The 15,748-nt window shown below is 40.4% G+C and overlaps 1 protein-coding gene across 3 annotated transcripts in view; it reads right to left on the reverse strand.

Annotated features, from left to right (window-relative positions):
- Positions 1-15,748, reverse strand: part of LOC139952183 (dynein axonemal heavy chain 12-like) — a 62,338-nt gene that overhangs the window by 8,131 nt on the left and 38,459 nt on the right. For 2 of the 3 annotated variants that reach the window (XM_071951238.1, XM_071951219.1), the window contains 17 exons: positions 15,507-15,720; positions 14,441-14,609; positions 13,804-13,951; positions 13,166-13,311; positions 12,479-12,693; positions 11,745-11,937; positions 11,052-11,211; positions 10,002-10,207; positions 9,338-9,478; positions 8,476-8,496; positions 5,906-6,064; positions 5,376-5,520; positions 4,185-4,409; positions 3,366-3,545; positions 2,487-2,627; positions 1,786-1,923; positions 688-921 (listed from right to left, as the gene is read on the reverse strand). In XM_071951238.1, the coding sequence (XP_071807339.1) occupies positions 688-921; positions 1,786-1,923; positions 2,487-2,627; positions 3,366-3,545; positions 4,185-4,409; positions 5,376-5,520; positions 5,906-6,064; positions 8,476-8,496; positions 9,338-9,478; positions 10,002-10,207; positions 11,052-11,211; positions 11,745-11,937; positions 12,479-12,693; positions 13,166-13,311; positions 13,804-13,951; positions 14,441-14,609; positions 15,507-15,720 (2,835 nt within the window). The remainder of the gene's footprint in view (positions 1-687; positions 922-1,785; positions 1,924-2,486; positions 2,628-3,365; positions 3,546-4,184; positions 4,410-5,375; positions 5,521-5,905; positions 6,065-8,475; positions 8,497-9,337; positions 9,479-10,001; positions 10,208-11,051; positions 11,212-11,744; positions 11,938-12,478; positions 12,694-13,165; positions 13,312-13,803; positions 13,952-14,440; positions 14,610-15,506; positions 15,721-15,748) is intronic. The other variant, XM_071951227.1, reaches the window with a different exon arrangement.

Below are 15,748 nucleotides of genomic sequence, written 5' to 3' on the forward strand. Positions count from 1 at the left end.
ATAATGAGGAGTGCTTAACCCTTTTAGACCATTCATTTCTGTATAATCATCACAAACGCACAGACAATGCAAATATTGTTTGTTTCTTTTATTAAATTGTGTCAGTAAAAATGTCAAAAAAAAAACATAACATGAAACAGAAAATTTAGTTTTTGGGATACTATGTTAACATACATAAACAAATATAATATTTGAACATGACCTTTATTTTAACCTCTTTATGTGAATTAAATTAGGTGAAACCTTGCGGCCATTATAGGTATTTTGGTACAAGCCGCTTGTGGCCACTATGTCTTATAAGGGCTAGCTAACCCTGCGACACCCTACCCATATCATGGCGTGTCATGGCCTAGCGATTAAGAGCCTCGGGTTCATGCTCTGGTGTTTGATCAGCAGAAAGTGGGTTCGAGTCCCAGTCGTGACACCTGTGTCCTTAAGCAAGACACTTAATCATGATTGCTTCGTTAAGTTGGGGAGGTAAAGCTTTCAGATCTACCAGCCAGGCTCCTGATTGATGATACCCAAGCCTACATCCATATAGACTGTCAAGAGGGTAATCCTATTTCAGCCCTGGTTTAGGAAAAAATAGAGTGTAGCCCACACCTTGAAGTAGCCTTCAGGCCGTGTGAATCTTGCGACTTACATAAAACAAATTTGTGAAAAAATTCCCATCCTATATTCCCCTACCTTAATAAACTCCAAGTATTCCTCATAGGTTCCCTGGGGAGGCGGGTAGTAGTTCCCGCTGGGTGAGAACTTATGCTTGGGGTCATGGACAACCTTGGGCAAGATGAAATCCGCAAGAATGGTCAGGAGACAGCGTCTGTCACGGTCGTCTGTCACGCGGCCGCCGTAGTTACACTCCCCGGTCAGGTAGGTGATGGCGTCATACTGGACGTCATCGTAGTCATTGACGAACATCTGAGGGGTGACAAAAGTCACAAAGTTATTTTTAATGTTTGTGCAAATTCACCCGATACAAGGCTAAAGGCCACTCTTGGTAGGCTATAAGAAGAAAACTTTTAAGATGAAAATAATTCAGGGGAATTAAAGGTAGGAATTTATATACCTCTTGAAACAGTCTAGATTATAGGATGGAGGGAAACATGCACCAGGCAAAATGAGTTGCAAAGAAAGCTGCAGGAATGGCTATTTGTCATTCCTTTTTGAATATTCAGGGCTTGTTGTTGATTGGTCTGGAGCGGAACTGTGATTTGAGAGAGTTGTGATATAGAGGGACCTGGGGTCAATTCCACAAAGAGTTAGGCTAGGAGATTAAGGCTAGTCCCAAGTCTTTTAACTTTTTTTTTTTTTTTAATCCGTCCCAGTTTTCTTTGGTCGAGTGGTTGCTGGATGCTATTTCGGCCCAAATGAAGCACAAGTCAACGTGCAGACTAACCTGGCAACCTATATGTGCACAAGTTTTTTTTTATACCAAAAATAGCTTATCACAAGTTGTAATAACTCTCTTAATACACAGTTCTAGTCGGGTGGTACCAGGGTGTCATGGCTGAGTGATTTAGAGCATCGAACTCAAGTTCTGGTGGTTAAGTCATCAGGTCTCGGTTCAAATCCTGATCATGACACTTGCATCCTTGAGCAAGATGCTTTACTATAACTGCTTCTGTTCACCCAGGGATATAAATGTGTATCGCTAGGGGTAGAGGTTGATATTGTGTTTGAAAAAGCCTTCTACATCTCAGCAAAGGGGAGGGTGGATTGATGAGAACAAGAAGAAATCCAAGCATCAAAAGTTTGTGCTAGAGGTATAAGAGAACTGCTTACCTGTAACTGCCTGATACTAATGCGGAGATCGGACTCGTTGAAACCATATGGGATATTCCAGCCCAATGGACCAAACTTTCTCCTCTCCTGGACCAGAGCATGGAAGAAACACATCCCAAACAGAAGCTTCTCCCACGCCTGAATAATACACAAACAATGTAAACCCACGTGAGTATTTTGATAGAGTGGGCCTGGCTCAAAGGTATTATATACAGGATTGTTAAGGATCCAAAACGTTATTGTTTAATTTTAGTCTAAAAGCTACTCTTTGTGAACTTCATTCTAGAAACATTTTTTCAGTGAACAATTTCCCTTTAAACTGAAGTCAAATTAAACAAAAACTGTATCTGAAAACAGAAAAAGAACTGTTTGGTTGCTACAACCAAAATTACCTAGTACATGCTAAAACTGTGCCGTGTTTTTCACACTCGGTGTTCAAGTGTCTGATCTAATTAATAAACCACAACGGAAACTACAAATAAAATAATTTGGGATTGTACAAAGAAAAATTGACAAGAGCATTGGTTTTTTTTAGCTCAAGTTGGTAGAGTGCTGGTACATTTCTATAGGTTGCAGGTTCTAGTTTATTTGTTCAACCCAAAATTAGTAGCATATTTTCATAAAAAAGTTAGCTTTGGGTCAGAATTTCTTAATCAAAAGAAGATAAAAGAGAACAGAACTGTGTAGAGAGGTCTACTCACAGTCTCTTTGCCTGGGCAAGATGCAAAGAATTCCTCATCGCTGATCGGATCACTGATGTAAGATTGTAACATGTTCATCCTTAGACCGGTTGGAGGCTCGTTGGTCATCTTCACACCGTTCTGCAGTACGGTCACCGGAAACTATCAGAAAAAGAGAGAAGAAAATATATTCATGAGGAAAAGGGTTTGGCAAATTTTACAAGATGCACAGAAAAAAACAATGATGAACAATGAAGACAGAGACAAGGGTCAAGGGTAGAAAGAGGGGGTTGATTCGACCTGAAGAGGTTTGACAACACAAAAGACAAAATCATAGGTGGGAAGAGGGGGGGAAACTTATCAATTAGTTATACATCCCCTTTTATATCCCCTTGTGCGAGTTAGTGAGTTGAGTTCCCTCGATAGGAAGATCATCTAAACAAACGAAACAAACAAACTCTCTGGATATACAGCTTTGGTCTGGAGGTACCTTTTCCACAGTTTAAATATAAAAAAATAAATACAAAGATGAAATGGTACAGCAGTTGTTGATGATACCAAGAAGAGGGTTAAAGACACTGGACACTTTTGGTAATTGTCAAACACCAGTCTTCTTCTGGTGTGTCTCAACATATGCATAAAATAACTAACCTGTGCAAATTTGAGCTTAATCAAAATCTAATTCTACCCAAATCTAATTCTGAGGTCTCAAAATCAAATTCGTAGAAAGTTACTTCTTTCTCAAAAACAACAGTACTTCATCAGAGGGTGCCGTTTCTCACAACGCTTTATACTATCAACAGCTCTCCATTGCTTGTTACCCAGTAAGTTTTTATGCTAACAAATTTTTTTGAGTAATTACCAATAGTATCCACTGCCTTTAACCCATTTAATACACACCTTGTCTGATGGGTAGCTGGTCAGCCAGAGTCTAAAATCACCAACCACCGTCTCCGGAGTGAACTCCTCGCAGAGTTTCTCCAGTGCAGTCATCCAAGAGACCGCTAAGTGACAGTTCTGAAGCACTACCCAGGTGCCCTCCTGCCTGGCTGCCTCTATCAGCTTGGATGCTACTGGACCCTGTTGAACGTGTCACATCGTACAATCATTAATTTCATTCAAGTTAGGATTTGAAACTTTGCATGGTGAAGATACAACCAAGTGAGTTTTGGGAGACACCATGTAAAAACTATCTCTTTTGAGCTCCTGAAAATCAGAGCACACTCATTAAATGTGACATGTCCTTGAGAACCACCACAACACATATAAGAGCGATTTTTTTTAACTCACTTAAATTTAATTAACGATTAAATATTTCTTTTGAATTTTAAAATGAATGTATTTGAAGAAAAAAAGTAGGTTATTTTGTTTTACAAAGAAAGCTTTTAAGTAATGCAGTGTTTGTTCCTGTCAGAATGAGAGTGGAATTTAATTTTGTTATGATAAGAACCTTCTGAGTTTTACAATGTTGTGTATAAAGAATGCTTTAAAGTAATAAATTAATGGAGATAATTCCACTTGCTTGTTCCTGTCCAAATGGCAGAGAATTTAGTTTGTTAAAGAAAAAAGAAATATCTAAAATCCCTATCAAATTTACTGTTTGTCAACATAGGGATACATAGCTTAATTGGTCGAGTAATTCGGAGGTAGCAGATTCAAATAAATTTTTCATTCTTCAACCCAAAATTATTTCAGAAAAGGAACATCTTGCCGACTTACTTGTCCCTGTCCTAGTGAGATAGCATTGAACTTCTCTCCACTGAATCCTTTGTCACCAGCAAACTTGAGGAGGGCAGCCATGGGATCAGCCCCAGGGGACAGAACGAAGATGAGAGGGGCGCAGGAGTGGGAGTCTACGAAGCTCTTAGCCAGGTCAAATGGTGGCGGCTGGACAAACTTCTGACCGAGCTTGCTGATGACAAAGTCAGTGACAAGAGGGCCGACCTGTATGAAGATATCAAACGAGTTAGCGGTTAATTAGAAAGTTGCCAAGCAAAATGTGACGTCAGCTGATAAATGGGAATCAAAGTGTGGTGAAGAGGATTTAAAGGCGTGGCCTTACTTGGTTAATGGGGTGTCGTGGCCGAGTGGATAAGAGCACCGAACTCAAGCTCTGATGCTTCTGTTCAGCAGAATGTGGGTTAGAATCCAGGTCGTGACACTAGTGTCCCTGAGCAAGACACTTAACTATAATTGCTTCTCTCCACCCAGGGGTAAATGGGTACCTGTGAGGGCAGAGATGGTTCTTGTGATTGGTTTAGCCATGTGGCGCATATAATTATCGCACAGGCTGTATACTCCCCCGGGAGCTGAGATGGTTTAAGGAATGATTTGAGGCCCAGTGACCAGGGGTAATAATGTCGGAAGCGCTTTGAGACACCCCGTGAAAAAGCGCTATATAAAAACCGTGTATTATTATTATTATTATTATTATTAATGTCAGAGACCAGTATTCTCACTAAGTGTATTCCAACATATGCAGAAACCAACTAATCTGTGGAAATATTTTTGCTCTATAGGTCAAATAATTATTTAAAAAAACACCCTTGTTGCACAAAATGTGTGGGCTTTCAGATGCCTGAGAAAGGCTTCAGGCCTGAACTCTTTCTCAGATTCAAATATTTTAGTGAGAAATTACCCCTCTCTCAGAAACTGTAGGTTACTTCAGAGGGAGCCGTTTCTCAGTGTTTTATACTATCAACAGCTCTCTGTTGCTTGTTACCAAGTAAGTTGTTATACTAATATACATTTATAGAGTAATTACCCAACATGTTCAGTGCCTTTAAATAGGTTTTTTTTAACACGGTAAGGCCTGGTTTTTAATAACTTTATCAAGACAAAGTCGTATCGGTAAAATTATCAAAAACCAAGCCTCACACACTTTTAGACAGAATGCAAATCCTATAATACCTTATCTGGCCTGAGACATCTAATAAGAATGGCCTTCTGGAAGTCTGTGAGCTTTTTGTTCCAGGGGGCGGGGAAGGTCTCCTTGTGTGGCTCCTTGCTGTTATACAGCGATCGCCACTCTTCTAAATGGTCTTGGAAGTGGTCCCTGTGGAAATGGAACAGCAAAAGAAAGTACAAAATAAATGAGTTTATAGGAATGATTGTGTAATCTTGCACCATGACGCAGAAAGACAAAGTGATTGCAGCTCGATGTGTTGTTCTAGGGAATTTTAATGCTCCTTGCATGGCGCATGTTTCCCTCCACCCTGCAAACTAGACTGGGTTTTGTTTTTTTGTTTTTTTCATTAAGAGGAATATAAACTCCTACCTTCAGCTCCCCTGAGTTATTTTCATCTGTTTTCTTAAATGTTTTCTTCTTGTAGCGTCACTTACATGCTTACTTCTAGTAGCCCCTTACCAGGGGTGGCTTTTAGCCTTGTTTGGGGCGAGCATGAGCCGAAAAATAAGAACAAAAGAGAGGAAGATTGTACCTGAAGCCTTTGAAGGCGGGTCTATCACACATTCTGCATATCTCATCCCAGCTCCTATCAGAGAGCCACGAGGAGTCTGGGTTCTCTAGTTTATTCTCCAGACCGACGCCACCGGTCAGGAAGAACATGAACTCCTCCTGGTCCATCTCCTTCTTATCCCTGTCATTACGGAAGGGGAAAGGAGATGAAAGAAACGTCTTAAAAAAAGTTTGAATAATTTAGTGATAGTACTCATACCAATGACGGACACAGGAAAAAAAGGACCTGGCTGACTGAAAAACTAAAAATGCAAACAGTGGATTTATAGGCAGTGGACACTATTGGTAATTACCCAAAATAATTATTAGCATAAAACCTTTCTTGGTGACGAGTAATGGGGAGAGGTTGATGGTATAAAACAGTGAGAAACGGCTCCCTCTGAAGTGCCATAGTTTTCGTGAAAGAAGTCATTTTCCACGAATTTGATTTCGAGACCTCAGATTTAGAACTTGAGGTCTCGAAATCAACCATCCAAATGCACACAACTTCGTGTGACAAGGGTGGTTTTTTCTTTCATTAATATCTCGCAACTTCGATGACCGATTAAGCTCAAATTTTCACAGGTTTGTCATTTTATGCATATGTTGAGATACACCAACTGTGAAGGCTAGTCTTTAACAATTACCAATAGTGTCCAGTGTCTTTAAAGGTGGGTTCATAGATTGGTAAAAATTCGAAAAAAAATTAATGACTACAAAAACTTATTTGATGAGAAGTACTGTAGCTGTAGATTTTAGAAACCATTTTGAAAAAAGGATGGGTTGGTGTCCATTTGCGAACACTGCTGCCAGAGATGTGGGTGGTATCCTGCTATCACCTCCCTTAATGTGGATGGATTTGACATTCTTGTGAAAATAATGCGACAGTTTTTTGCTGTTTTCTAAGCAAGTAGATACTATACTCAGTTGTAACTTTCCCATGAGATATTTATGTATCTTACTTTTTAATTTCACAATTAAGAAAAACCAATATACGAACCTACCTTTAAAAATTTAAATAAATTTGGGGGGCCATTAACTTCCAAAAATGTACTTATTTGTAGCCAGTAACATCGCCTTTCAGTATTTTTTCACAATGTTGCTTTTTGTAAAGATCAACAGTGGTTTTGTGATACAACTCACCTTGTAAATTTGTATAACATCACGAAGTATACAAAACCAATGCAGAATGTCCCAACACCAAATGAAACCCACAACCACATGTTATCAGCACACACAATTTCATGTATCCTTGGGTGCGTTCGTTTAGCTTCCCTGTGTCGACTCCGCGTTGCTCACTCGGGTGAGCCCCTGACAAGAGCTAATCGAACGATCACTCACCCTCTCTTGGTGACGTCATGCATCTCCAGCCAGCCCCCAAGTGACCTACCCCACAAGCAGGGCACTTAGGGCTGACCCTGGTGAGCCCCTGGAAAGACGTCAAAGTCTACCAGGGGCAGACCGAGGGCAGACCGAGGTCGACCCAGGGAAGCTAATCGAGCGCACCCCTTATCGCATACTGAATTATATCCCTGAACAACAACAAAACATTGCTTGGTGCGTACTTTTTTTTATTTTACGCAATACGCACAAGGCATGACGGATACGTGGAATTTAGACCTTTGGCTCCGACTCCAGCCCCAGGCTCTGTTTGATGTTTTGAAAACTCATGCAAAACGCCCTCTATTCCAAAAAAAGATGACCGAGACCAAGCCATCAGACCAGACGCCCAAATCAGATTCTGAAAAAGGCCCCTGATTGAGCCACAAGACAATCACAGAGCTTCAAGATTCTTTTGCACATATACTTGTTTGCCATTACCATACTGCGGTTTTCTCAGCAAATGTGCGAGTGACAGCGATATTTTTTCTTAGCTGTGAAATGGATATTTGAGCTCTAGATTCAAATTCCAGTGCACCGTAGGGAGGCAATCATCTGATAGCGCCCTCATCTGACAGCGCCGTCTTCAATAAGCCTTTTTGAGGTATGGCGGCCACAATGCTACAACACTGTAAAGTTGTTGTAAATTTGTGCGTATTGACCATAGAAATAGAACGTATGTTATTTAGTGAAGTGCGCATTTTAGGCGACACAGCGTTTACACGTAAACCTAATGACCACCAACATGGTGAGCGTGGCACCAGTCGCGGCGTGTGACACGAACGTATCTCGTCTGCCATACCTCAAAAAGCTTATGGCAAGGTCATGTTCACTCACTTCTAACTGTGTTTATATCGTGCAATCAAACACAGCCACATGATCTCCTCTCGACCCTTCAGAATGTCCCAGGTATTTATGAATGATTTTTGAAGGTGGCACATTGCAGTATTAACCCACATTATTTTCGCATGAACATGAACTGCCTTGGACACAATCCAAGAACGGGCCTTGAACCCATACTCTTCTGATCATCAACACAAAATAATACAGGAAAATAAATGAAATGAATGAGAAATGTGAGTATCAAAACAAAACATTTTGTTAGTTGCGTTGAAGAAAAAAATATAAAAAATGCACTCTGAAGAAGACTACAAGAAATATGGCATAACTTACGCATGCTGTTCACCTTCCGCACTGTGGTATAGTAGAAGTGATGATGGAGATAGATATAAAGAAATAAAGCATGCACAGAGAAATGCAATTGCTGGAATTAATACACATGCTCATGAATATTCATCGACAAAATAAATTAACATGCAAATTATTTTCACGTGTATGGAGAACTAATACTTAGGATTGGTGGGGGGAAATTAATTCAGTGGTCGAATTAACATGCAAGGTTTATATTAAGGGGACATGCTTATCATGCTTTTGAATATTCATTAGGCAGAAATGAAGGAGTGGGAGGCATGGATATGGATTGGAGGGTATGTAATGTGTGATAGGTAATGGAAATAGTTAAATAATATATTCATTAAGTGGCAACGGTGGAAGATGCCAATTTGGATATTCGTGCATATTCATAAGATGTGGGATAATGATAATGAGGGGAGGGGTAAGGGAGTTTTATCGATGCTTAAATCAACAATAAGATTTTAACTGAATTTTAGTTTTTCACTTTAAGATCAAATCTTTCCACATTTTTTTCTTTTGCAGATGAACTTTAAAAACATACCATCTGATTCCATTCATTTTGGGATTTGAACGAAAGAAACTAAACTAAATAAATGTTATTGTTACCCAAAATTTCTGAACTTGTTCAAACACATTCACCAATATGAAGAAGACATCGGAAAACAGTAAAACATTTCAAATTCATAAAGTTGCATCCTAAATCATTTTTTAAAAGCGTAGTTTAATATCAATATTTGGAGATGCAGGATGGATTGATATCTACACCTATGGTGCGTGCAATTCTTGGATACGTGCAACTGAAGTGCATTGAACCGACATTTCAAGGAAAATGTCTACTTACATGAGGATGTTTGTGCACAGTATGAAGGAGAAGAGAAGTTTGTCCTTCTCAAAGAGCGATCGGCAGACGCTGCAGTAGAGGTTATAGGTGAAGTGGTCCGATAGGTAGCGTAGCCTCTTCTCAAGGATCTTAGACTTGTTACTGGAGGTCGAAAGCAGAGTACAGTACATGAATAGATAACTTTCCAAGAAATTGCCTTGAGGTGAATCTAGTCATACCCCTGTATCTGAGAAACTGATTTTGAGTCACACACGTTGTGTACATCTTAACTGATTATTGTTACCAGCGCAAGACTTTCATCTACTTCACGTAAATAAAAAAAATGTCATTTCCCAGAGGAAACTAAATTGGTAAATTAAGTTCAGTTTTAGAGTAAACAAAGAAAAACTGACCTTTGACTCAGGTGCTCTACCACCTGAGTTATCTAGCCGTTACTGATGGTATAGTTTAAGGTTGCTTGGCTTCTGACAGGCACCCAAAACAAAGATATTGACATAATCGGGAGACGGCAAACTTAGAGGTAGATAGCTCAGTTGACAGAGCGCCAGTATGTAAATTCAGGAGTCGCAGGTTCAAATCCTGTTCTAGTCAATTTTTCTTTTTCATCTAATGATTTCGATTTCATAATTTAACCAAGGGTGACTAAACCAAAGTGCCGGCTTACCTGTCATGGATGGAGTTAATGTAGAGATTGACAAACCACGTGAGGGAGTATTGGTACATGGGATCGATGTTGGGCAGGTCGGCAATGCTGAAGAACAAGACACTGGAATGTTTAGCGATCGGCCGGTAGCCGGCGCGGGACTCGTTCAGTTTCTTCTCTGTCTCCTCGGCGATCTTCTGCTTCTTGGAGATCTCATCAGAGAGGACCTGACAGTAAGGAAAGTGTGGAGAGGGCTTTAAGTTAGTAGAAGAAAAGGTTGCACATCTACATTTATTTTCCTAAACCTGTTAAATGGAACTTGGGACTTCCGATTAACCGTTTCTACTGTTTCCGATCTGGACTATGAGATGGGCCCAATTTCATATAGCTGCTGAGCACAAAAATTTGCTAAGCATGAAATTTCTTCCTTGATAAAAACAAGAATACCATAAAAATTTCCACGTGATTTTCAGGATAAGCAAACAACAGCTAAATACCAGTACCAAGCAATATGCAACAAATGGAAGTTTGGTTGGTAATCCTGTTTTTATCAAGAAAGAAATTTCATGCTTAGCAAATTTTTGTGCGAAGCAGCGCTATGAAATTGGGCCCTGATCTGTAAAAGATGAAAATGATAACTCACTTTCCATGAATGACCATTATTTAAAAAAAGAACGCTCTAGTCTTCATGACCACAAAACCACTAACCACAAGTGTGGCAGCGTATAAACCACTATAATTTCCTACAAATAAGAAGTGACTTTCAAAGGCCTAAAAAGTCACCGTGTCTTATATCCGATGTGCCTTATCTGATGTTAATTGAGTTTTATGTGATTATCATCATGTGAAATCTTCTATTTATACAGTAATAATACCTTTATTTCGTCTAGGGTAATTCTACTTTTTCTTAAAAGTAAAATTTTCCTTAAAATTTACAAAATGTAACGAAGATCGATGTCACTGGCCATGCTGCTGCCCACAATAATTACACCAGCGCGAACCAGCTACAATCAATGCTGCACACGGTACACTGCTTAAGCGCGCACACCACTGAAGTTTGTTTGAACTTACCTTAGAGGAGTCAAGGATGCGGATGGCCGACTCATCCTCAAGGATGTTACCCTCTGAAGACGACAGCGTCTCAAGAATCTTGTCCTCAATCTCCTTAAGTTGTCTCTTATTGGCCGCACTCTGGAGGACCATGGCCTGTCGCTCTTCTTCAAGCTCTGGCCTGTAATCAAAAGAGAGAAAACAGTTCATAATAGTCGTCTTTCCACAAAAAAATTCTATACGATTAATAAAGAAAAAAAAAACCTAACTTATAGTACCATTAAATTATGAGGTCTTTAATTTAATTATCGTATTGATAAAACCCCAAAATATATTTTTTTTCTAGAAAACTGTTTATTTTATTTATCTTAAAAATACTTCTTAATTCACTTCACTCTAGATTCTAAAGGTTTAACAATAATGAGCAATGAGATGACAATGAACAAAATGTTTTTATCAGTTATACTTATCATGTAAAACTAGTCCTGCATATGTGCATGTACTAACAGATTTTACAGTGAGTATCAGCATGTATTCATTGCATTTAAAGTTAGAGCCACACATACTAAGCTTGCATGTCACACAAATGTTTGAACACTTCACCGTATTCATGTTAATATCGCATGTTAAAACAAGGCCATGTGACCTCCTCTCAACCAATCAGAATGGATAAACTGTCCTTGGTGTTTATGAATTATAAATAATAATAGTTACCTTTCTTTAGCGACCACTATTCCCAAGAGCTGATCCTCCAGGCCGTCTGGTGTAATCATGAAGTTAAGGAGAGACACCTTAGTGGCGACCTCCGGCAGGTAGTGGGGATTGCGCAGCTTGGTGGTGATGTAGAAACGGAAATCTTGCGAGTACTCAATGACATTCTCACCAAGACGGATACACTCAACGCCACCTAGTGGTGAAAGGGAATCGGGTGGATGTGAACCCATGCCATGTAAACTCATGTAAAACTGTTATATGTCATCAGAAGACCACAAGGTAATTCGACACCCCAAAATTCAACCCCAGTTGAAACCAACGATTTTTTTCAGAACCACCCCAACTCATTTAGAGAGAGTCATTACATGGTGTTACCGCAAACCTTTCCATATCGTATTTCCACCATGCAAGTTTAAATCCTACCCAAATAAAAATGTTTGACAGGGAGTTTGAGGTGGTTGTGGGCGTGATCAGTGGGTCATAAACATGACTGAGATTAGATACAGACATACACTGGGTTTTTATATAGCCCCATTCCATTGATAGACCACAGCGCTTTAGCAAACAGACATTAGCATTGCTAATAATATAATTATAATATAATTTCCACAGGTTTGTTATTTTATGCATATGTTGAGATACACCAAGTGAAAAGACTGGCCTTTGACAATTACCAATATTGTCCAGTGTCTTTAAACTGAGGTCCCCCTCCCAGTCTTTAATTGTTTCCTTACCTTGTTTGAAAGTCTGCTTGAGCAGCAGAGGTTCCAGGGATGGATCCAGCTCCTCTCCGACGTTCTCCAGGAGGAGCGGCGTACCAAACTGCAGACAGTTCTCCAAGATGCGCATGTAGTCGTTATCAGTCAGCTTGATCACTGACAGGTTGTTATCCTTCTCAGAGTTCTTGACCCACTTGTTGGCTTGACCCTGGGGGTCGATCATCAACGGCCTGCGGGATAGAGGATACATTTGGACAGCTGGTCAACACAACTGACTTTTTTTTCTTCTGAAGATGATCAGAGCAAACTGATCGAACCAGCAGGTTATCAAACCACCCGTTCTTCTCAGAACCACTTCTCAAAAGAGATTCATGTACATGGTGTCAATGCAACCTCACTTGACTGTACTTGCAACATGCAAAGGTTAAAATTCTGTGGTGTTTTGGTGGAGAGCACCGGCCTTAAGCTCTGGCTCAAAATCATGCTTACCAGAAGTAGGTTACCAGCCCAATGTCATATAGTTTGCTGTGACTGTGGTCACTCATTTTTAGGTTAGCACACATATTTGAAAAGCATGCAGTGTTTTTTTTCTTTTTCAGCACATCAATATGAAACCCAAATCTATGCTTACAAGTCTATTCTCTGACCTAACAACTATAAGAAATTGGTTCCAGGACACCAAAAATTGTTAGAATATCTCACCATCTTCTGGAGTTATCAACAATGACACCATTGTCAACTGAGAAGCTGTCTGTGGGTAGACCAGCGATGTTCCACGCCCTGATCTTGATTGGTTCTCCTAGGGTCTTGCTCAACGAGAACTCATCTGAACAAGGAATCTTCTTGGCCTGTGGGTACAGTAAACATCTGGTTACAATACTGAGAAGCTAGCTCACTGAACTTGATACAGACATATAATTGATGTTGTTCAATGTGTCATATAAAAGAAGAAGAGGCAAAGTCACAGTGCCTTGATCGTGTGGTGTTTTGGGGCTTTTGCTATTACTAACGCTGCATTCAAGAAACACAGTCAGTTAAATAACAGTTACTATTGTAGTAAGAAGTGTTCTAGAAAGCAAGGGGCAGACTAATAAGGCCTTGATCATGGGGTGTTTTGGAGCTGTTGTGTTTGCTACTGCTGCATTAACAGAGATCAAATTGAAAAAACAGCCAGTGTTGTGGTAAAAATTGTACTAGAAAGCAAGGGGCAAACTCAAAGTGCTTAGATCTTGGGGTGTTTAACGGCTCTTCCTATAATTACTGCCATTAAACATAGACACAGTTGGAAAACAGTCAGTATTATAGTAAAAAAGTGATATGGATAAAAGAGGCAAACTCACAGTGCATAGCTTGGTCCACTCGCTGGTACACCTGAACCTAAACGCCGATGTAAAGGCACCGAGGTACGCAATCACACCAGATGAGATCAGCACATCACCCATCAAGTTATCGTAGATGTTCTGAAGCTGGGCTGCAGCGGTGGTCCATCTGTCATCAAGATTATAATAATTTAATTGAATATGGCTTCTTATATAGCGCTCATATCTGTCAGTCAGTGACACTCAAGGCGCTTTAACATTCAGTCTTTTCCTGCAAACTGAGAGTTGGTGTCCGATCGCGAATGATTCGTCCAGAGATGTACATATTTTTCACACTCTGTTTGCAAGTTTGGTGGAGTATGAATTTTGTGGTTTCATTCCCCCTTTTGGAATACCAAAAAAAAACATGTCTGCATCCCATGAACAGGAACAACGCTGAACTAGATTTCTTAGACTAACAGTTGAGGCATAAACTAAATCAACCAATTTGACTTACGGCAAAGCCCATTGGCTGCCTTTGTTTGTATGCCATGAGGGACAAGCAAAGAGGCTGAACAAGAGTATAGACCAATACCTGAGGCAAAAAAAAAACATCAGAATCAAGCAAACTGAGCTTCGGCTTATATTGACACATTTGGATTAATTTTTAACCCCTGACCTGTCCTTCTCTCCACCCAGTCCTCCAATCAGCTTCTCGGCTCTGACCAGCTTCTTGGCACACAGGTCCACCTGTTGTTCTAGCTGCTCCTTCTTGTCCGTCATATCCTTGAAAGACTGCTTGAGGTTGGCTAGACGCTCCTCAACGGCACGTAGCTCTGATCTCTTGGCTGTTGGTAACACACCAAATTAAACCACGGTTTAAGACAAACCACTTACATACAGTCTCAGCTGACGCTCTTTACAAATTCTTCACAACAGGGCCTGATTTCATAGAGCTGCTTCAGCAGAAAATATTACTTAACAATTTTGCAGAGCAGAAGTGAACAGGATAACGGTCACAAAATGTATTTGTGAAAGGGTAGTTTGGCTGGAACCCTTATTCTGGTAAGCGTAACTTTGTAATGCTTGATTTTTTTGCTTGCGCAGTTTTGATCCTGGTTGTATTAGGCGTAAGACCAAAATGAATCAATTAAATTATCTTTAACACACAGCATACCAAACCCACGACTTTACCTCCCGTCCGAAGGACAAATCAATAACGGTCAAGTGTCTTGGTTACAGACACAAGTGTCAAGATCAGGACTCAAACCCACACTCTGCTGATCACAAACACCAGACACTGAGTCCAGTGCACTTTTAAGACCGCTCGGCCATGACACGCCAACAAATCCCTTTCACTCCAACCAAGCCAACTTAATAATATAATAATAATAACCCGTTTTTATATAGCGCTTTTCACACCCGGAGGGCGTCCCAAAGCGCTTCACATTATTACCCCTGGTCACTGGGCCTTAATTCACTCCTTAAACCATCTCAGCTCCCTGGTAGGGAATATGCAGCCTGTGCAACATTAATATGCGCTACTCGGCTAAATCAACCACAAGAACCATCTCTGCCCTCACAGGTACCCATTTACCCCTGGGTGGAGAGAAGCAATTATAGTTAAGTGTCTTGCTCAGAGACACAAGTGTCACGACCGGGATTCGAACCCACACTCTGCTGAACAGAAGCATCAGAGCTTGAATTCGGTGCTCTTATCCGCTCGGCCACGACACCCCACTTACCATTTAGGAGAGCCATCGTCTGGCTCAGGTCGTCCTCTGCCTCTTTGAGTTTCTCCTTCTTAGGAGCCACCACCTTGGCCACTCTGTCGTACACCTCCATGGCCATGACCCACTTGGACAGACCCTCGGCAGCGGAAGACGCTTTGGCCACCTTGGCCGGGTCAAAATCTGGGTTGGTTATGAACTCTGTACGGATCTTCTTCATGATGTGAGGCTAAACAAAATTAAAAAGGTATACACAA

The sequence above is a fragment of the Asterias amurensis genome, chromosome 2 (assembly GCF_032118995.1).
Source record: "Asterias amurensis chromosome 2, ASM3211899v1".
Classification (NCBI taxonomy): domain Eukaryota; kingdom Metazoa; phylum Echinodermata; class Asteroidea; order Forcipulatida; family Asteriidae; genus Asterias; species Asterias amurensis.